Here is a 21,527-nt window from a genome sequence, read left to right on the forward strand (position 1 = left end):
TAACCCCACCTTTCTTCCACAAACCACTATCAGCACCAGCACTGGCCCCAAGCTTCCCCAGGTCACAGTGTAACGCCCAGGACAAGCAGAATCTATGTGCCTATCTGAGTCTGGGTCCCTTTGGGGAGTTTTCTGGTTAACCTGGAAAGGCCCCTTTGGGAATCATCACACGTGATTTGAAGCCGACTCTGTCAATGTGCCAGTGGTCCTGTCTTCACCAGAGCCTGGGGCGAACTGGGACCCCGCCTTCTGCAAGCAAGTCCCTCTGGGTTAAGGTGGACCAAAGGTCACATGCTTCACGAGTGGACCTGGCCTTGGCCTCCGTGCCCTCTGTTCAGCCTGTCCTACTTGGCTGACCGAGTGGATATCTACACTTTGCGAAGGTTTAGGATGTTTCCTGTGGCTCTAATCAGGGTGGGTGATTTTAACCATCAAGGCACATGGCAGCCGTGACAGCATCGGCTACGTGTACAAATGGCACAGGTGCAGCGCGCGGTTATAACAATGTGTCCTGCTCATCTTTCTCACATAGTTTCCTGTGTCCTACAGAATAAAATAAAGGCTGTGCTTATACACAAAAACACCAAAACATGACCCACAACGATCATAATAAATATATTTTAACTTCCCAACTGGCACAAAGAAACATTTCCAGCAGCACAGCGTGCACGATAATGTCAGGGTCTTGTCCACCGTTAGACCTGAGGCTTCGGCCCCTCCCACCAAGGGTCATGGTGGAAGTAGGGCCCTGTATATCCAGACCCAAAGGGATGATGGGCCTGTAGCAACCACGGGAAATCCAAAGTTAAGCAAATAAAATAATAATTTGAAAAGGAAAAAAACAATGTAAGGAAAGTTGTCTTTGTTCTAGGAAAAGTCTTTTTTTTTTTTTTTTCACGGTATAATGACTCATTTATAAAGAGGAAGTGAGTTCTGTTGAAAAATACTTGAAATATTCTCTCAGGGGGAGAAAACAATTCTTCACCAGCATGGCTGGGCCCTGAGTGGGGGGCTTTGCTCTCTGCCTGTCCTGAGCCAGCAGGGATAATTCCTTCCGGGAATCCAGAGCCGAATGCCTGCTGTGAAGGAGAGCGGGGGCTTGGTACCCACCCAAGGGCTCCTGGGAGACCGTGGGCAGGGCGGGCACCTGGAAAGCTGGGGGGTGCCAGTCTCACTAGACCTCACCTGAGGTCTCTGAGAGAAAGACCCCACCTGCCTTCTATGAGTTTTTCACCCCATGGTGGGATGACAAGCATGTCCTGGGCAGTAGGGGACGATGACTCCCACACCCCTCCCAGGGAGGGGCCTGTCACTGGAGACGGGTGCACAGAGGGTCCCCAAGGGCAGACCACTGGCCCAGCTCAGCAGGTCTCACTTTCAGGGTGGAGAGGCCACCTCGGAGCAGACCCACAGAGAAGGGAGGGCGGGACTTGTGGGCAAGGCTGGTCAAGCGGTGTTCCATGGCCCTTCCGAGGGTCCTGCTGCACCTGAGCTGAGCACGGCTGCCTGCGGGCCCTGGGCTGCCTGTGCCGGAGGGCCACGCGGCAGGGACCCCACTCGTCGTGTGATGCAACCCTGGGACTCAAGTCTCGCAGACATGGCGCCTGGCACCTCGCTGGACTCGGGGAACATTTCTCGGCTCAGTTTGGGGGTGGTGGTGAAGGCCATGGACAAGGTGCCAGAAACACACAGCGCCCCTCCTGGTGCCCTCCCTGCCCGCCTCCTCGGGGCAGCTCCACTGTCCACGGGAGGCCGGTGCCGTCTGAAGGCAGCTACCCATCATCCCAGCACAACGGTCCCTATTCCATGAGGGGGGGCCTCCCTCACGACTGAGGCAACGTGAGCCTCAAGGGAAGCCCCTGCTGTGTTCCTGGGGCCATCACCCACCTCCAGGGGAGAGAAGTGGGGAGACGCCGTGGAGGAGGTGGTGGGGGGACCCTCAGCTCTTCCGAAAAGATAAAGTTTCGGAACCTGCTTCACCTGGCTCCTCACCTCCCCGCTACAGGCCTGGCTGGGGGCCTGGTGGGTGCCACAGCGTGAGCGGCGCAAAGGCTGGCACTGGGAGGTGATGAAAAGAAGTTTCCAGGCACTGCCAGGGGACGGACCCATGACTTACTGTCCTGGAAGATGCAGGCCACGTTGGTCCAACACAAGGGCAAAGGCCAGACGCGTGGGGCTTGGGGGAGGAGGCGGCCTTCTCCTCAAGGGCTCTGGGGGGCGGTGTGTGGCAGGGACAGTGGAGGAGAGCAGGGTCCCGGGAGCAGAAAGGCTGCCTGAAGCAGCGGGGTGGCCGGACCAGGGCTGTGGGTGTGCAGGGCTGGCGAGGGGACGTGCGTGAGAATCACCAGTCCTGAGAATGTTCCAGGAGCACCGAAGGCCGTGTGTGCGTGTGTGTGCCCGTCTGTGTGTGCACGAATGCGTGTGTGTGCATGTGCACTTGTGCCCTCGTATGTGTGTGTGCACGCATGTGTGTGTGTGTATGTGTGTGTGTGAAAGCCCAAGGCAGGCCTGTCTGAGGGGCTGAAAGAAGATCAGTGCGGCCCAAACGCACACAGTGGGGTGCCCGTGAGGATGTGGGCTTGTGTGAGTGTGTGCTCTGTGTGTGATGAGTGTGAGCCTGTGAGACAGTGGGTGTGTGCTTGTGAGCGTGGGGCTGTGCGGGGCGAGGCAGGTGCCCGGAGCCTGGGGAGTGGGGACCGGGACCGGGGCACACGTGCCGCGTGGCTCCCGTCCAGGGGTTCATCCGGAGGTGAGACGCTCAGAGGCACCAGTGCAAAGCGGGGAGAAGGTCCCCGAGGTGGAAAGGGGGCACCGCTGACCTTGAGCTTGTCCAGGATTTGTGGGGCGGCCCCTGACCTGGGCACAGAGGCTGCCCCGGGCACGGCTCTGTGTAGAAAACCCTCTGCTCTCTTGCACTCTCAGACTTGTTTCCCTGGTGAACCCGAAGCACCCGGTGTCCCTCCAAGCTTCCGGGGACCGCAAATGCACAGGAAATACCTCTTCACGGCGGGAATATTGCTCCACACGTGCACGGCGTTCTGGATGGTACTGCCATGGACGTCCTGGATGGTCACCGGGTCAGTCTGAGGGATAAAAACATCAACTATGAACTGGGGGGACCCACAGGCCTCAGCCACCGTGGGCACCACACCTGGGCCCAGAACAGCGTCCCAGGCCTCCTAGACCTAGTATGTCTCCCAGTCAACGTTGCTTACACGTCACATCTTTTTTCTTATATATCACCTTATAAGGAAAAAAGCCGAGATATTATTTTAGACCTTTTCACTGGTAGGTTATCTTCTCTCCCACAGGTCACCTGGCCCAGGGACTCCCCGCCTCCTCCACGGCAGAGGTGGATCCCCATGAAGGACAAAGAAGTCCTTGTCCTTTGAGCCAAGAGATACGTCATCTCAGGCAGATAAGAGGCTTTGCGGGCAGGCAGCAGAGTTTCCTAAAGGGCCGGTGCTTCACGATGCCCACAGAGGCCGAGGGAGTGGCTGGATCCTGGGGCCGCAGTCTCCCTAGGAAGCACCGGAAGGTCAGGGAAGGAGGGGCTGGGGGGAGTCGTGGCAGGAGGAGGTCATCCAGTCCCCGACACCCAACCAGGTGGCCTGAACTCTACTTCTCTGGACTCGGAGTGGCGGGGCGTGCAGAAAGGCCCACGTGGGCTGTTCCCAAGTCTGACCATCCCTGGACACATCAGTCTCCTCCCGTGTCCAGACCCCAGGCCGGGAGGAGCGCTCACACCTGAATGTACCATCAGGCGCAGGGCAGAAAGAGACGGTCCTGTATTGGGCACGTCTAGCTATTGCCTGCCGTCAGCAGGAATGTGGTTCCACAGCAAGATGGGAGCAGTGACAGGACACATGGGAAGGTCTCTTTTTTGCCTACTTCTGATTTGGGACCAATTCCGATCTACCAAATGTGCTCACAAAACGATCAAGAGTCAGTATCCTTGCTGTCCTCCAAGTTTGCTGACGGCTGGCACCCAGGTTTGGAGACTGTGCTTTTTGTCTGGACTCATGATTACTATTCATAGAGTTTTCAGTAAACAGGTCACCTTACAAGCCTCATCATGACTGCTGAGATGTGGTGACATGTCAGTATTTTAAAATTCCAGGCTTCCTATAAAGCAGAAATAACCACGGATGTGGAAGAAAGTAAGAGAATCGTGAGGCCACTTTGCTCAACCCTATGAAAATGATTTTTAAACTTTAATGAAATGGGTGACATTCCGGGAAAACATAACTTACCAAATTGATCTCAGAAAAGATTGAAAATCTTAACAGATTAGTTCCCACAGAAGAGTTGCTTCCATTTTAAAACAATGGCAACAACAATCAATCCCGGCAACTGCACAGGAAAAGTCTGTCAAATTTGAAAATATTTTTATGAAGCAAACTTAACATTGACATCCCAACCCGACAAAAATAGCACAAAACAAGAAAACCTCACACATCCACCTCTCGTGCTCATCAAAGCAAAAAATCCTACAGGAAATGCTATTCACCAGATTTCAGCAATCTGTCAGAACAGCCATACACCATGACTACGTGCGTATTTTCCAGGAATGCAAGGACGGATCACTGTTGGGAAATCTATTAGTATATTATATCCTATTAATAGATCTAAAGAAGGAACTTAATTCTCTCCATAGACGTAAAAAAGAACATTTGACAGAATCCAACAATTATTCTTGATAAAATGGCTCAAAAAATAGAAATCAAGGGCAACTGCTGGAAATTTCCTTAACATAGTGAAATTTATCAACCTCAACCTCAAAGCCAGCATCAGCTTAGTAGAGAAACACTGGAAACATTTACGTGAAAGTCAGGAACCAGGCAGGCATGTCTCATCACTACTGTGATGCAACGTGAGACAAGAGAAACGTATCTGAGGTACAAAATTAGAAAGAAAAAACTATCATGACTTGCAGATAATCTGCTCAAATACCTAGAAAGTCTAACTGAATCAACTATAAACCACTACCATCGACGAGGTAATCCAAGAAGGCAGCAGAAGCTAAATTAATGTAGAGAGATCGATAGTTTCTTGAGTCAAACCAGTAAGATACAAAATGGAAAATCCCAGCTGCATAGGAGGGAAGAAGACGGGACATTTGGGAGGCAAGGCGAGGGAACGCAGAGCGGGGGACACCCCGTGGGCAGGTGAGGGGAACGGCAGCTCGGCCGCCGGCGGGGGGGTCTGCGTGGACACCCTCCTGGGGCAGTGGCAGCATCCCTGAAAACGGCACATGGACCCCGCAGTCTCACTTCCGGAATCCACCCCGCATATGTCCCCACTCACGCCCCGTCCTCATAGCACTGTTTGTAAGAGCAAGAGATTGGAAACAGCCCAGCTATCTGTTCCCGGGAACAGGTTAAAGGCATTTTTCACATCCATACAAAGTCAAACTGCACAAAACAAACACGTACGTCAAAACAAAGAGTGAGAAAGGTACTTTTCCAACAGAACGATTTCCAAGGTAACGGTTAAGTGAAAAAAGCCCGACGCAGGGCAGCGGGGCGGGCAGATGTGTAGGTTTGTGGAGACGTCCTGGAGGTGGCCAAGGACCCGAAGTCAAGTGCAGTGGGGACAGCAGGGGTGGGGAAGACAGGAGACTTTCACTGCGGAGACTCCGGGCCTGGCCTGGGGCTGCCCTGTGTGGGGGTCAGCTGGGAGGGACGGGCCAGGTCAGCCCTGGACAAATCGGTCACTGAGTCCAAAAGTGGCTGCCCTAATGGTCAGGACTTGGGCCTGAGGACAGAAACAGCAAGGCCGTCGGTGCCCCAGGATGGGTTTGAGTGTGTGTGTGTGTAACTGACCGGCGCACTGCACATTGTGGTGTGCGAGTGTGATGCGTGTGCACGTGTGAGTGTGCATGCGCACAGATGGGGTGGCGGGGAGGAGAAGGACATGAGCCGAGGTGGCGGCATCTTAAATCCAGAGCAGGGCAAAGGCACCTGGGATCTCAGTGGTGAGACGGCCCTCGTGGGGCCTGTGAACTCTGAAAGCCCAGGCCTCGGGACCGGGACCTGAGTGGTGCCCCCATGGGCCCCAAGTGTCCCTCGGGGAGGCCGCGGCCCGCACCCACCTCCAGAAAGCGAGTGGCCACGACGCGGTCGTCATTGGTCAGCACCAAGTTGTCCACGAACATCCAGAAGAAGGGCTGGGGGCTGCCTGGCCGGGGCCTCGCGTACCGCAGGATGCGGTGGAACTGGTACAGGTACCACGCTGGGTGGGGAGCAATCAGGTGGGTCTGGGCTCTGCCTGGAGGGACCCGGGACGCAAGGGCGGGGCTCTGGTGGGGGCGAGGCCGCCTGCTCCCCAGGGCAGTCCTGCTCCCGCAGCAGCCTCGAGGGCACAGGTGCAGGAGGCTGGGCGTCGCCCCACAGGGACACACAGCCCTGCGGACGGGGTGGGAGGGGCGCCAGGCCGCCCTGGGGTGACAGACCCACTCGCTGTCTTGGTTGTGGTGATGGCTCACAGGGTTCGCACTTCAAAACCCACCACGCTATACTCACTGAATACGGACAATTGACCTATGTCTCTGATACCCCAATAAAGCTGATTTTTTAAGAATGCAGACAGTTTGCAATTCCTGCCCTCCCTGAGGAGGGCTGGGGTGCGTGGGAGGGCGTGGGTGGGAGGGCGTGGCGGACAAGAGGCTCTGGAGTCTGAGCAGATGGCCAGGCCTCTTACCTGGGGGCTGGCCGCAGGCGTGGCCCAGCGTGGGCGTAGAGCCGTAGGTGAGGTCGAAGGGGCCCCATGCTTCCACCTGCAGGAGAGCGCAGGCGGCTCAGGAGGGCAGAGAGCTCCCCCGGGGCCGGGCACCTTTTCTGTCTGACTGTGTGATTCAGGCTGACCCTCATGGAAGGGGTCGGGGGGCGGTGAAACCCAGCGGGTCAGACCCGCCCCTTGGTTCAGGGGGTGCAGGGAGCCCCGCTTTCTCTATCATCTCGGGGAGGCCGGCTCCTCAGCAGAGCCCTGGGAACCCGAGCGCGGTGATTCCTTTGTGCCGGGCGTGGCCCTCACAGACCCTCCAGGGAGGGTGACTCGGGGCCCCCAAGGATTCATGCGGATTCTGTATGTTGCTGGGAAATACAGCTGGAAGCCCCGATGGGTCACTGGGCAGCAGGCAGCCTTCCCTGGCGAGCGCGAGCCGCCCCTGCGGCACCTCCCCCGCCCCCCAGCCCCGTCCAGGCCCCTACAATCCCACCTGAGCTGAGACGCTGAGGATTCCCTTCCCCCATCAGGGGCCCAGGTAACTGAGGGACCCGGTTAGAGACTCTAGCCCGTGTCACTCTTCTTGGAAAACAATTGAGAGACCCAAACACTGGATCCCTGGCTTTCTGACAGCAGCCCGTCCAGAGCAGACGTGGCTTCCCCGGACCCTCCCCAAGTCACTTAACAGGAGCCGACACCCAACATTAGCCTCCAGCCTCACGTGTCCCCGACCTCACATGCCTTGTCACGGTCAGCTCTGACCCTGACCCAGGCGCACTCCTGGTGGCAACTGGGCACCAGGCTCCGGTGAAGCCTGCTGACCGGCACAAGTACAGCAGGGGGTCTGGACAGGGAAGGTGCAAGGGGGCTAGAGGAGGTGAGCATGGGCTGGGGGCCCGGGACCTGCATCCCAGCACTGAACACGAAGGTGGCCGCTGAAATGACCCCAGGAAAGGTCGTGAAGGAAGCGAGGTCTTAGAGGGAACACCCCGCCGTCCTCGAGAACCCGCCAGTGTGCACTTTAAATCCCCCGAAACCCGTGGCCAGGTATGGCTGTGTAGACGCGGAAGCCGGACACCCCCACCTCTAGGGTGGGCTGCACGGTGGGAAGGCCCATTTTACAGGCCTTGTGAAAAAGGAGTGAAGCCAGGACTGGTCGTTGGGGAACCGAGTGATGACGCCACACGTGAGCCACTGTCACCCCTGAGACGCGAAAGCTCGTGACAGGAGGGAGTGTCTGGACCCTTGGCTGCACCAGCGAGAGCCCCTCCATGTCTGATCTGTTCTTGCAGCTCTGCTACGTGGGGAGGGCTCGTGTCACCCTCCGGTCCCGCCTTGACCGTCCTGCCGTGGGAGGGAGGACCCCGCCCTGGGGGGCCTGGGACGAGTGTGCGGGTGGGCGCAGGCTCCAGAAATGCTTCCTGGTGGGACATTCGAAGGGGCCGGAGGGGCAAGAAGAGAGCTGTCCTGGGCTTCGGGGCAGGGCAGACCCCAGGGGGACGGAGGAGGGGGGCGTCTCCAGCCTCAGCCAGAGAGGAGGGCTGGCCCCTGGGACACGGCCCCCTGGCCAGATGAGGAGAAGAGCTGAGAGGCCCTGCCGGCACCCGGGGGGTGAAGTGGGTCCCCCCACATTGGCTGCTTCCTTGCTGCCACCTTCTATGGCCAGTGCTCCGGCCCCTCTGACCCCGTGTCCGTGGTTGTTGGGCTCTGGGGATCACGGGCTCTAATTCTCCTGTGAGAGGCTGCGTGGGCGACCGGGTGACGGACTAGGTCTTCCTGCCCTGAGGCCACAGAGGAGGCGTCCCGGCCCTTTCCCATCCTCGGTGGCTGGAGGCCCAGCTGCTGAGTCATTTTTAGGCCCTTCCTCCAAGGCCGCCGTCCAGGACAGCAGGAAATAGCCTTCGAGGGAGCCAGAACGTTTCATGACAGTGCTCGGAGAATGTTTTCAAACCACCAGTGGTGGCTGTGTTCAAGACTCAGCACTTTATTTTGGGGGGGGAATCCCCCTCCCGGGGCTGCACCGTCACAGGTGGTGGGATAGGCCCCTTGGATTTTAATAAGTCGGGCAGCAGCCTTGGCCAATGGTTCTCCTCTGGGCGGTGGGCAGCGGGGGGCTACGGACATGCCTCTCTCAGCTCTCCCACCGTGGGGGGCCGAGTGGGCCCTGCTGGGGACAGAGCATCCGGGCTGCACCTCCCCTCCTCCCCCTGTCCAGTCCCCCACCCCCGGCACACCCCCTCCCCCCAGTCTCTCTCACCCCTTGGCGCCTGGAGGAACACAGCAGTACTTACGTCCCTTCTCACTACGTTGGTGACATCATCCAAATGCTTCAGTTTTCCCGGCTCAGAACCATATTCCAAAAAGCCCAGACTCATCAGCTCTGGGTGGGGAACAAAGGGGACACACAGGGCTGACGTTGGTTTTTGACCCCATGTGGAACTAAAGGGCTGCCCGCAGCAAGCAGACTTTATCTTTTCAATCGCACGACAGGGGCGAGCAAGCAAACTCCACTGAGAACTGATTTCAGAGAGTCAAGCAATTTGTTGCAAAACCACGCCCTCCTGGCTGCAGTGTCACTCTCTGGGTTAGGAAACCACTGGGTGGTGGCAGTCCACGCTGATGTCACCTGGTCAGGCTGTGTGACACGGCTGGGTTGCAGGGGAGTTTGCAGCCTGGGCACCGGACAACTAGCCCAGAAAGAATCTTAACAAATTGAACTAAGGATGCATCGCCCGGGCAGGGACTTGAAGGCTGGGCGGCCATGGGCTTCCCTCAGGGGAAAGCTGTGCCCACTCTGTGCGCCTCAGCCCCCAGGTCCCTAACACGGGTGTGCATGAGGCCACTGTGACCACACTACGCAAGACACGGGGCATAGTGCCAGCAGCGGGGTGGACGCCCCCTCCCCCCATTCCATTTGGCCAGAGACAAGGAGTATTTTCACGGATTCTTCTTACATCTTCCGGGCCCAGGAGAATCCATAGGATTTCCAAAGGCACCAGCAGGTGGGGTCTGCTCAGGGTACAGAGGGGCAGGACACCCAGGCAAGGCTGGAATGCAGCACGTGACCAGCCTGGGCAATCTGGGAGATTTGGGTAGAGAGGGAGGGTGCAGGGAGCCCTGCGAGGGGTGGGGCAGCCCTATAAGGTGGCCAGGTATGTGGAGGTGTCTGAGGTTTGGTGGCCGTGGGCAGGGCTGTCCTAGGCAGAGAGCCTGGGCCCCATGGCCCTCACTACAGCGTTTCACACCCACCGTCCTGCTACGTGAATTTTCTTTCCAAGGCATCCCTGCTGAAGGAAGGAGCCCCAGGCGCTCCCGCAACCCTCCCCTCCTGAAGGTGACCCTCAGGTCCCCAGCCTCAAACATGCAGCAAGTGCAGCATAGGGGACATTTCGACCCCGCCCACCCCCCACCCCCCCAGCCCCCCGTGGGTCTCGCTCCAGGCAGACGCATCTTCCATTGTCAGTCCTCAGACATCGCTGCACCCACCTTTCTTGATGTCCCCAAAAAGGGACAGCACCCGGACGGGTTCTCTCTTCCACACGGGCACGGTTTTGTACATCTCAAGGGGACTCTCCTATTTATTTTGTAAAAAAAAAAAAAAAAGGATGTTCTGATGACTGCTTGGCTGTAGAGCCCATGAGTGACAAGAAACATTCTTTCTGGCTCTGCAGAAGCTTTTCGCCTGATGAATGATGACACACCTGCCTGCCGAGGCGGCTGGCCCCGCCCTGACTGCACTGACCCCCAGGCCTCCGGGAGACCCCACCCATCCCCCAGGACGAGGGCCTCTGCCTTCCACACCAAGCCCCCAACCTGGGCCATCTCTAGCAAAGGAAAGGCAGGTGCGAGGAAGAGGAGGTTGCACGTGGGAGTGCCTGGCCTCCCACGAGCTGCGGATGGGATTCCAGGCCTAGGCAGGGGCACCGCCTGGGGGCGGGGGAGGGGGGGTCCCAAGAGACCCTGAGCCCCACGGGGAAGGGTCTGCCCAGGGCTGGAGCAGGTGGACAGCGCCCAACGCAGGCAGCGAGTGAAGTGGCGGGCGAGTGTAGGGGAGGGCAGGCTGCCCAGAGGAGGCGTGGGGAGGTGAGGAGGGCAGGGCGGATCCGGCGCAGGCACAGCCCTGAGGGACACTTGGGGACACACGTCCTGGCCCCCCGCGGCAGCCGCAGGCGCAGTGCCTCCTTCCCGCTGTGCTCCGGCTCTAGTGGCAGCAATCCCAGTTCTGAGCAGCAACCCCCTCTGCCTTCGATGAGAAACTCGTCCTGCAGTCTGCCGGCACGGGGTCTTTCTGCCCTGAGAGGGAGGCTTTCTGCCGCTCACCGGACCTAGAGGAGGCTCTACGGGGCGTGCAGGCACCTTGTTCCGAAAAGCACCATAAAGGCACCTGCTCCCATCTGGTTTCAGGGAGCGCTGGGTGGTGGGGCTACCGTGTGCCCCTGTGGTGGCCCAGCAATGCCGTGCATGGCAGCTCTCCAGAACCAGCCTGGCCACGCGCCACAGGGGAGAGAGCCCGAGACTCAGGCCGCCCCGGTGAGCACCCAGCCCTCCCCATCACGTGGCCACCCTCCCTCTGTGCGTCTCTGTCCCCTTCCTTCCTGTTAGATGACACCAATCATTGCATTTCATGTCACCCTAATCCAGGATGACCTTACCTTAAGATTCTTAACTAAATTACGTCTGCAAAGACCCCCGTTTCCAACATAGGCCATGTTCACAGGTAACAGGGACTTGGATGTATCTTTGGGGGACAGAACTCAACCCGCCACGATGAGCCCATACTCCTGCCTAGCTCCCGGCTCCCGGCCTTGATCCTGGAGAGGACCCACGTCTGTGCCAGCTGTCCGGGCTGGACCAGGAGACCCTGCCCGGGCGTTGGCTCCCGTTTTCTGGACCTAGAGGCACACCTCTGCTGGGGCCCTCTCCTACGTCCTACAAATGCCTCATTCCCAGGCTTGGAAGAAACAAAACTGCCATGTGAAAGTGACTTGTAGAGGGACTTCCCTGGTGGCACAGTGGTTAGGAATCTGCCTGCCAATGAAGGGAGCAGGGGTTCGAGCCCCGGTCCGGGAAGATCCCACGTGCCGTGGAACAACTAAGCCCGTGCGTGACAACTACTGAGCCTGCGCTCTAGAGCCCGCGAGCCACAACTACTGAGCCCACGAGCCACAACTACTGAAGCCCATGTGCCACAACTACTGAAGCCCATGAGCCTAGAGCCTGTGCTCCGCAACAAGAGAAGCCACCACGATGAGAAGCCCACGCACCGCAACGAAGACCCAACGCAGCCAAAAATCAATAAATTAATTTAAAAAAAAGAAAACTATTTTAAAAAATAAAGTGACTTGTAGAAGACAGAGCATCTAGCGGACAAAGAGGAGATGGGAAAAGCGCATTTGCTTAAAAGCCCTTAACTTCATTGCGTAAGGGAGTGGACGGGCATTTTGCAGCCCGTTACCAGAGGAAAGGGACCAAGTTAGGGCCGCCGAGCACCCGCCGTTTCCTCACCGCCTCCCGGTCGCAGAAGGCCTTCAGCCACCCCCGCCACTTCTTCCTCCTCTGCAGCAGCCCGCTGCGGGGGAAAGGCAGGCACAGGAAGCAGACCCATTGACTCATGGCCTGCACTTTCCCCGAGGTCCCGGGGCCCACCAGGCTGTCGAGGCACTCGAAACAGAAGCACCTGGAGTCAAACAGAGAATCACAGCGACAGGCCAGACACTGCCTTGGCTGCCAGGTGAAACCCCGGTGGTCCTGCAGGCAGAGGAGAGCCTGCTCCTTGCTCCGGAGTGAGGGGTGGAAGCCACACGCGGGCTCAGGTGAAAAGACAGAGCTGGCAGGGGCGGGAGGCGAGGCTGTGGCCCGGGGAAGGGGAACGGGTCCCTCTTGGAGACCAGGAGTGATGGGAACCCAGCCATCTGCAGGAGGCTGCAGGGGGTCTGTGGGCAGTGACAGTTTTCAAAGACTCCCCGAAGCCAGCTGGCTCCCTCCTCCAAACTCCAGATCCTGAGAAACCAGGCAAGATCTCTGCAGGTGCACCCACTGCGGGGTGGGTGGGGGCTGCAGACTTGGGGCAGGGCAGCAGTAAATGCCAGGACGGCCCAGAAGGACTGAGGGGAGGGGACCACGGGTGAAGCTCAGGCTGGCATGTAGCAGGGAATGAATATGCCTTTGCCTGACCCCAGCCGCGTGGGTTTCCTGTCACTGCCCTACTTAACCACGGAGGGAGCAGCTATGTCTTGGTGATAAAAACAGAAAGAAAAATCACAAGCACAGATCGTCTGACATCCCTCTCCCTTAGGTCAAGGCTATACACCAAATGAAACATTTGACATGGAAATGGATAGCTTTGGAGAAAGTCATACTTTTGGGGGGCGAACCCCCTGGGACTCCGGGATGCAGAACTGAGAAGAATGGGAGTTTCCCAGGCTTGTGGGCCGTGGTCCTTCACCCCTTGCCCGGACCCCCAGGGCCCCTGGCCTCACCGCGTGCAGTCGGGGCTCTCGCAGATGAGCAGCGTCTCTCCCGCACAGCATATGGAGCAGTAGGACTGGTACCCGTCCTCGTCGTACAAGAAGAGGCACTCCAGGAACTTGTCCTTGGTGAGGGCACAGCCAGGCTGCCTCCATCTGCTCCAAGGCCTCCACAAAGCCACCCCATGCCTCCCTGCTTACCTTGCACGGAGTGCACATCCCTCCCTCAAACAGAGGGTGCTGCGTGTGCACCTGGAAACTTCCGCAGCAGATACACACGTCTGAGGCGAAAACCCACAGGGCAACGTGTCACAATGCCGTCAGGCACAGCAACAGACTTAGGAACAAGTTTAACAATAACAAAAAAAGGGCAAGACCTGTACACTGAAAACCACAAACTAGTCTTGAAAGAAATTAATGGTCAAACAGATGGGAGGGCATCCCATATTCATGGATCAGAAGACTAAATAGTGTTAAAATGGACAGCCTCCCCAAAATCCTTCTCAAAAATCCCAGCTGGCCTTTTCCTTTCTTTCTTTCTTTCTTTTTTTTTTTTTTAGAAATTGCTAAGATGATCCTAAAATTCATATGTAAATGCAGGGGATCCAGAATGGGCAAACGCAAAGAGAGAGAAAGTAGATGCATGGTTGCCTGGGGTTGAAAGAGGGGAGGCAGAGGGGTGAGGAAGGAGGACGGACTGCGGATGGGTACCAGTTTCTTTTGCGCATGACGAAAATGCCCTAAAATTAGATTGTAGTGATGGGTACACATATCTGTGATTACACTAAAAGACACTGAAGTGTACGCTTCAAATGAAGTGTCAGGGTCCTTGGGGCAGGTGGAGGGGATACGAGCTGGGCACCAGTGGCACACACTGCCCTCTTCCATGGATGGACAATGAATGAGGCTGCAAGTCTTTCCTCAGCTGGCTGACATCCCTTCACCTGGGCAGGTGTGCGATGCTCACCTTCTATGTCTCGCTGGTTAACCTTGACTTCATATGCAATAAGATCTGGAAAAGAAAGTAAGTAGCCCCTTCCTCTGCCTGTCTCCTAATTTAGACACCTCAAGAGACGAGCCTCACAAGTCCTTGGTGAAGGACTTCCGAAGTCACAGGAACCAGAGGATCAGCACCGCCACCCCCCCCCAGTCCCCTCTGCCTTTCATGGTGACATGTTAAACATCTGAGCTGGTGGGGTGGGGTGGGGGAGGCTTCAAGTGGGGCCCTTCTGCTCCTGAATGATGTGGGAGTATTCCAGAAGTCGGGAACCCTAGACACTGCCCAGGCCTGGGGTCGGCACCCCAAGTGATGGATCCAGTACCTGAATGAGCCCTCACCTCTGTGGAGCCTGGGTGACGGTGGGGATGACTGCTCGCTGGAGCCCACCAGGGTGATGTCCATGCTGTGCTCTGCTTCCGGGTCCAGGACTGCAGCAGTGGCCACGGGGGCACCAAACCAGGAGACAGGACGCGCACCAGACAGGGAGAAAGTGTCCCATCAGCCTCCGTCTTGGAGCCCCAGACCCCCAGCACGGGGACTGAGCAGACCACCCAGCCCGGCCCCTACCCACCTCCCACCATGACACACCCCTCTCGACCCCCAGGGTCAAGGGGCAGGAAGACCGGTGGGGAGTGCCAACCTCGAGAGGGGGCTCGGCGGGCGCAGTCAGGTGGGCCGCTTCTCCCCACAAATGGGAGGGCAGGGGGCCTCGAAGGGCCCAGGGTCCACCACGGCCCCTCCCTCCTCCTGTGTCCTCCCTGGCTGTGCACCCCTCAGCCACCCCCATGCTCCTGCCACCCCACTGTCCCCCAGACCCCAGCCTGTGGTCTCTCCCACCCGACCCTCAAAGGCAGGGGGGCTATGGAGAAGGAGAAAGGGCCTCACTGATTCCACAGGGCGGGGGACACGGCTCCCCTTTCAGCAGCGGGGCCGGGTCAAGCTCCGAGCCATCCAGGGTTTCCAGGCTCAGGGTTCCCCAGGGAGGAGAGGGCCATGGAACCTGGGAAGGGGCCTTCCAGAAACCAGCAGGAACCCGGGGTGCTGGGCCCGCTGGGCGAAAGGGGTGCGAAGGGTGACGTGACGTGCGGGGGCGGGGGAGTGGGGAGGGGCGGGGGAGACCTCAGTGCCACTGGGTGTTGGCTGGAAGGGTGGGGGCTCGTGTGGGCTCGCTCCTGTTGGGTGGGGCTGGGGAGTCTGGGGAGCGGGGAGGGGGAGGAGAGTCCCCAGGGTGGGGAGAGGTGAGGAGAGCCGTGTGGGCTGGCTGAGGGGGGCTCAGTAATGGGGCACTGAGCGTGGGAGTGGGGGGGCTTCGGGGCGGGACTGAGGTCTCGGGGGAGAGGCAGGAGGGCAGGTGTGAGCAGAGGGAGTTCAGTGGGCTCAGGGAGCTCAGGGGCGGGGGTGAAGGTGCCGGGTAAGGGTTGGGGGGGCGTTTACTGCGGTGGGAGGGGCCGAGGGGCAGAGGGAGGAGGGGCTCAGCTTGGGCCTGGAGGGGGCATAACTCCCCCCTCTGCTGGGGTGTGGGCTGGGCCTCCCGACTTTCCCGTCAAAAGCTCCGCACGAGGCGGGGGTAACTTTGCAGTAAGAAACCTGACAAACACAGCTCTGCCAAGTGGTCAAGGTCGACGTCAAGAGTGGAGTGGACAGTACTGCCCTGGAGGCGCTGAGATGAGGATGGCCTGTCACCTCTGTGGGCTCCCTCCCCACGATGACCCTGCCTCCACCCGTGAGAAAAATACCAGAAAATTCCAGGGGAGGAACGGCGTACAAAATACCTGCCCAGGACTCCTCAAAACTGTCATGCTCATCAAAAGCAGAGAAAATCTGAAAAACTGTCACAGCCAAGAAGAGCGTAAGGAGACATGATGACTAAATGGGACAGAAAAAGGACATTAGGGGAAAACCAAGGGCATCTAGTAGACTATGGCTTCTCAGTGTAGTGACTGTTGTATCAGTATTGGTTCATTACTTGTAACAATTGTATCACACTAATGCAAGATGCTAATAATAGGGGAGACTGGGTGGGGTTTTGGGGAATTCTGTCCTAGCTTCACAAATGTTCCGTAGATACAAACTATTCTAAAATAGTTTCTGTTTTTAACAACGCAGTATTATTGACTATAGTCACCATGCCGGTATATCACATCCCTATCTATGGGAATTTATTTATAACTGGAAATTTGTATCTTTTGACCCTCTTCACCCATTTGCCCATCCCTCAGTCCTCACCTCTGGCAACCACCTTCTCTGTTTCTATGATTTTTTAAAAATATTTATTTATTTATTTGGCTGCACCGGGTCTTAGTTGTGGCATGCGGGATCTTTAGTTGCAGCGGGATCTAGTTCCCTGACCAGGAATCGAACCTGGGCCCCCTGCATTGGGAGCAAAGAGTTGTAACCACTGGACCACTAGGGAAGTCCCAGGTTGTTTTTTTTTTAATTCCACAGGTAAGTGAGATCATATGGTATTTTTCTTTCTCTGTCTGACTTGTTTCACTTAGCATAATGCCCTCAAGGTCAATCCATGTTGTCACAAGTGGCAAAATTTCATTCTTTTTTACAGCTGAGTAATATTCCATTGTATACATACACCATATTTTCTTTATCCATTCATCCATTCATGGGCACTTAGGGTGTTTCCATGTCTTGAATACTGTAAATAATGCTGAACATGGGGGTGCAGATATCTTCTCAAATTAGTGTTTCCTTGTTTTTGGATGAATATCCAGAAATGGAATTGCTGGATCGTATGGTAGTTCTATTTTTTCTTTTTTGAGGAACCTCCATACTGTTTCCCATGGTCGCTGCACCAGTTTACATTCTCACAACTGTACACAAGGGTTCCCTTTTCTCCACACCCTCCCCAGCACTTGTTATTTCTTGTCTTTTTGATACTAGCCACTCTGACAGGTGTGAGGTGGTAACTCACTGCGGTCTTGATTTTCATTTCCCTAATGATGAGTGATGTTGAGCACATTTTCATGTACCTGTTGGCCATCTGTATGTCTTCTTTGGAAAAACATCTATCCAGATTCCTTGCCTAGATTTTATATCAAATTGTTTGTTGTTTTGCTATTGAGCTATATGAATTCTTTATATATTTTGGATATATTAGATATATGATTTTCAAATATTTTCTCCCATTCAGTACATTGCATTTTCATTTTGTTGATGGTTTCCTTTGTAGTGCAGAAGATTTTTTAGTATGATTATAGTCTCATTTGTTTATTTTTGCTTTTGTTGCCTTCGCTTTTGGTGTCAAATCCAAAAAACCATTGCCAAGACTGATGTCAAGGAGTTTACCACCTATGTTCTCTTCTAGGAGTTTGTGGTTTCAGGTCTTATGTTCAAGTCTTAAATCCATTTTGAGTTAATTTTTGTGTGTGGTGTAAGATAGTGGTCCAGTTTCATTCTTTGGCATGTAGCTGTCCAGTGTTCCCCAACACCATTAATTGAAGAGACTCTTCTTTCCCCATCGTATATTCTTGGCTCCTTTGTCATAAATTAATTTTCCATATATACGTGGGTTTACTTCTGTGCTTTCTATTCTGTTCCATTGATCTATGTGTCTGTTTTTGTGCCAGTACCATACTGTTTTAATTACAGTAGCTCTGTAACATAGTTTGAAATCAGGGTGTGTGACACCTCTAGCTTTGTTCTTCTTTCTCAAGATTGCTTTGGCAATTCATGGTCTTTGTGGTTCTACGTAAATTTTTGGATTGTTTTTTCTATTCCTGTGAAAACTACCATTGGAATTTTGATAAGGGTTTCATCAAATCTGTAGATTGCCTTGGCTAATATGGTTATTTTAACAATATTAATTCTTTCAATCCATGAGCATATCTTTCAAAATATTTTAGAATATTTATTCTACAAGAGTTTATTAAAACTTTTTTTAGTGGAGGGAAGAGAATACTGATGATGACAATGAAATCATTTTCCCCATGTTTGAGTATATTGTCTTGATTGCCTTCTCCTCCTTTTACTTAATTTAGCTTTGTTTTTTAACTAGGACGCCAGATTAAACATTATTATAAGGATCAGTAGTGACTGGGGTGCAGGCCTCTCTGTCAACTGACCACACCACCCAACTCCCATGTCACACCACTGCTCCCCACTCTGCCCTGTCCATGTTGTTCCTGTAACAGAAGGGGAATGTGGGAATTCCAGGGGTCCATTCCAGCTCCACGGAAGGGACTGTCTTCTCGTTGTTGGACCCGAACAGCAGGGAGGGCGTCCTGGGGGCAAGATCACCTGACCTGGTGACGTGAAGAGGTTCCACCTAGGGTACCTGGACATGTACGGGGGTGGGGGGAACCCAGGACACTCCCGGGCAGGTGCCTTCCTGCCAAGGTCTCGGGTCACCGTATGCCCTGCTGCAGCTTGGCAGACACCAGCACTGTCTGGGGGTGTGGGGGGGCCCTAGTGGTTTGGAAACAGGCCTCAGAGGAGCTGGCCTCTTGGTGACCAGCTCAGTCTCTGAGGCCACCACCAGCATCAGACCCTGACATGTCAGGACCCTCTGCCGGCCAAGGGTACCCCTGTCCTCACTCATGGACACCTCAGGAAACCCGAAAATCACATGCATGGGAGCAAAGGGCAGGACACAAAGCAGGTCTCCATCTCCATGGGGACCACCTGCCAGTTCAACCTCCCCCTATGGCCCCGCACCCATCAGTGGCCACGCTCTGCGAGGGGCAGTTCTGAAGCTTCCTGGGTGAACCCCAGTCCCTCCCAACACAGCCCAGTCTGCCTGACACCCCTGCCTTCCCTGGCCGGGACTTCTTCAGGGCTGGCACGGGCCCAGTGAGGACCTGCTGACACCCCTGCGTGAACCTCCACACCCTCAGAGCCACAGTGGGCCTGTGGTTAGGTCCCGCCTGGCCTGGGCCTCTGGGTGCTGGCCTGACAGGGTGACCTACAGCTTGATCTCAGTTCGGTTCAGAGGCTTTTGGGCCCAAAGGCATCCTGAACGGCACCTGACTCCTGTTGGGCTTGGCCCCTCACCCAAGGCTGGGTCTGGGGGCAGCTATGTACGGCCTAGGAGGATCCTGTCCTGGTGCCAGGGCACCGACCAGGTTTCCTGGCAATGGGGAGAGACCCCCTACACTGCTCGGTCCGCATGCTGTCCTTCTGCATTCCTGCGCAGCCCCAGAGTAGCAGGGGGTCTCACAGGCATCTGGAGAGGATTTGGGGGCACATGAAGCAGAGGGGGGGCCTGGCAGCGGGTGGAGCCATGCCTCTCTGGGAGCGCACACTGGTGGGGGACGATGGGAGCACTGTCCAGAAGCTGTATGAGGGAAGCCACAAGAGCATGAGGGCCATCAGGGACTGGGGTTCAGATCTTTTCCTTTGCCTGTAGGTGTCAGGCCTGGGCTCCTGGCTGCTTGTAGGTCATTCAGGCGGAGGTGCTGCAGAGACCCCCCATCTCCTGGGCTGTGGGCCAGGGCGTGGGATGAAGTGGGGGGTGCAAAGCCCAGCGCCCCCACTAAGCGGGCTCGCGACTCCAGGCCTTCATGCTTTCACTGCACGGTAAGCTCCCGGGGAGACAGGCTCCTGGGGAGACCGGCTGGGCTCAGTCATCCTGCGGGTCTGGAGATGATTCCCACACTGGTGCTTCAGGCATACAACTCCACATGCAGTGTCTATAAATGTTCCATGAAGGGAAGAGTCTCTGTTGAAATAGGGTTGAGGGAAGTGGAATGTTAAGTGGGTGTGTTTTCTGTGGGACTTATCAGAGCCTTTATGATGGAAGGCTCAGTGATGGAAGTTGTGAACCTCCAAGCAGGGGATGGTATACAGCCTGGCCCCGACCAATCTGACCAGGGCATCCTGTTCCCAAGGCTGCCCATGACCGTGCTTCTGGAGGGTGGGAGAAGCTGCCGGCTGTCGGCCCAAGGCTGGGCACATGGGCAGGTGGGCTGGTTAGGCCTCAGCACTGACGACCCAGGGCCCAGGGCTGCAGCAGCAGAGGCTGGTGTCCTGTGCCCTCCTCCTGACCCTCATGGTCCCGGCCCCTGTGGGGCAGACTGACGGCTAGTGCCCTCTTCTATCTGGTATGTGCAGCCAGGGCAGGGGAAGGGAACACAGGGACCCGCCCATGTTTCAGTTACCATATCAGGTCACGTGACCCACCTCACGCTAGTGGGAGGCGAGTGGTGGTGTTTTGTGATGCTCTTGGGGGAATGGATGGATGGATGAACGAACATTCATTCTTCTCCCCAAGACAAAGTGCAGTGGGGGTAAAAGAGGAATTTGCCCTTGTGTTGGCGTGACCACAAGGTGACCCACTGGTCCTCAGGCTCTGGTCCGACCCTCCGCCCAGCCTGCCACTGTCTTGACCACTAATGATACTTTAAATATGCAGAGAGAGAGAAGGCAGCCACCGACAGCTCAGAAGGGCCTGGCCTCGCAGCCAGGTGTCCTGGTGGTCCCGGTGGATGCCAGCAACCTCACAGGGCACAGCCTCAGACAGGCCACTCTGTGCAGAGATGAGGGGAGTGGAGAAGACAAGACCCCTTCCCAGTCTGTCTGAGCACAAAAGCCAGGTCTTCCGCCACCCACAAAAGTGACCAGACATCCCCCCCTTCTGGCTAAAACGGTGACTGCACATCTTCCCAACTGCCGGACGAGAGGCCTTAGGGCACCAGGTCACTGCACCTCCCCTTCCCAACAGCACCCCATCCAGAGCTGCCGTGGGGGAGCCCTGGGAGCAGGGTTGCTGTCTGGGACCCCCATTCATGGTGACGTCATTGCACTGATGTCCCTGAGAACATGGCGATGACCCACCAGCTTACTGGATTTAACCTGCCCTTCCTCCAAGCCCACTTACGCCAAGGGAGTCCCCTTACAGTACATTTATAAACACTCAGTGGAAAACACCATTTTTATTATCTGTGCACAGGCTATAAGTTTTTATAGACTGATATTCAAAAAGTCCCAAAGTTGATGGTGAAATGATGCTGGATTCCAGCCCCTGTTGCTGTTGGGCTGTGGAATAAAACTTAGGAAAATCAAGTCTCTCTTCTCTGTTTCTTTTCCTTTTTAAACTCTTGAGTATTTGTCTTTTTCTTATGGATTTGAGAATTCTCTATATTAAAGATATTACCTAATCCTCATATACGTGTCACAACTATTTTCTTCAGCTTGTTATATTGATTTTAATTTTTTAATATTTTTATACACAAGTATCTTGCCTTTGTCTTTTCTGTCATGGTTTTTGCTTTTCCTATCATACTTAAACATTTCCTCTCCACCACAAAATGATACTAGCATTCATCTCTATTTTAGCATTTTATTTCATTTGGTAAACACATCTTTATTCTAGTCAGGATCTT

At 55.7% G+C, this 21,527-nt stretch overlaps 1 protein-coding gene across 1 annotated transcript; it reads right to left on the reverse strand.

Annotated features, from left to right (window-relative positions):
* Positions 1 to 913: 913 nt before the first annotated feature.
* Positions 914 to 20,932, reverse strand: DNMT3L (DNA methyltransferase 3 like; the record flags this gene model as incomplete). Its single annotated transcript, XM_079705308.1, has 16 exons — positions 914 to 1,079; positions 2,998 to 3,083; positions 6,095 to 6,234; positions 6,703 to 6,778; positions 9,018 to 9,106; positions 10,213 to 10,300; positions 12,232 to 12,403; positions 13,206 to 13,318; positions 13,395 to 13,474; positions 14,161 to 14,205; positions 14,532 to 14,621; positions 15,194 to 15,387; positions 18,309 to 18,428; positions 18,482 to 18,612; positions 19,364 to 19,480; positions 20,870 to 20,932. The coding sequence occupies 16 exons, from the start codon at positions 20,930 to 20,932 to the stop codon at positions 914 to 916; spliced, it is 1,770 nt and encodes a 589-aa protein (XP_079561434.1).
* Between the last annotated feature and the right edge of the window lie 595 nt (positions 20,933 to 21,527).

This window comes from Hyperoodon ampullatus (assembly GCF_949752795.1).
Source record: "Hyperoodon ampullatus genome assembly, chromosome: 5".
Lineage (NCBI taxonomy): Eukaryota > Metazoa > Chordata > Mammalia > Artiodactyla > Ziphiidae > Hyperoodon > Hyperoodon ampullatus.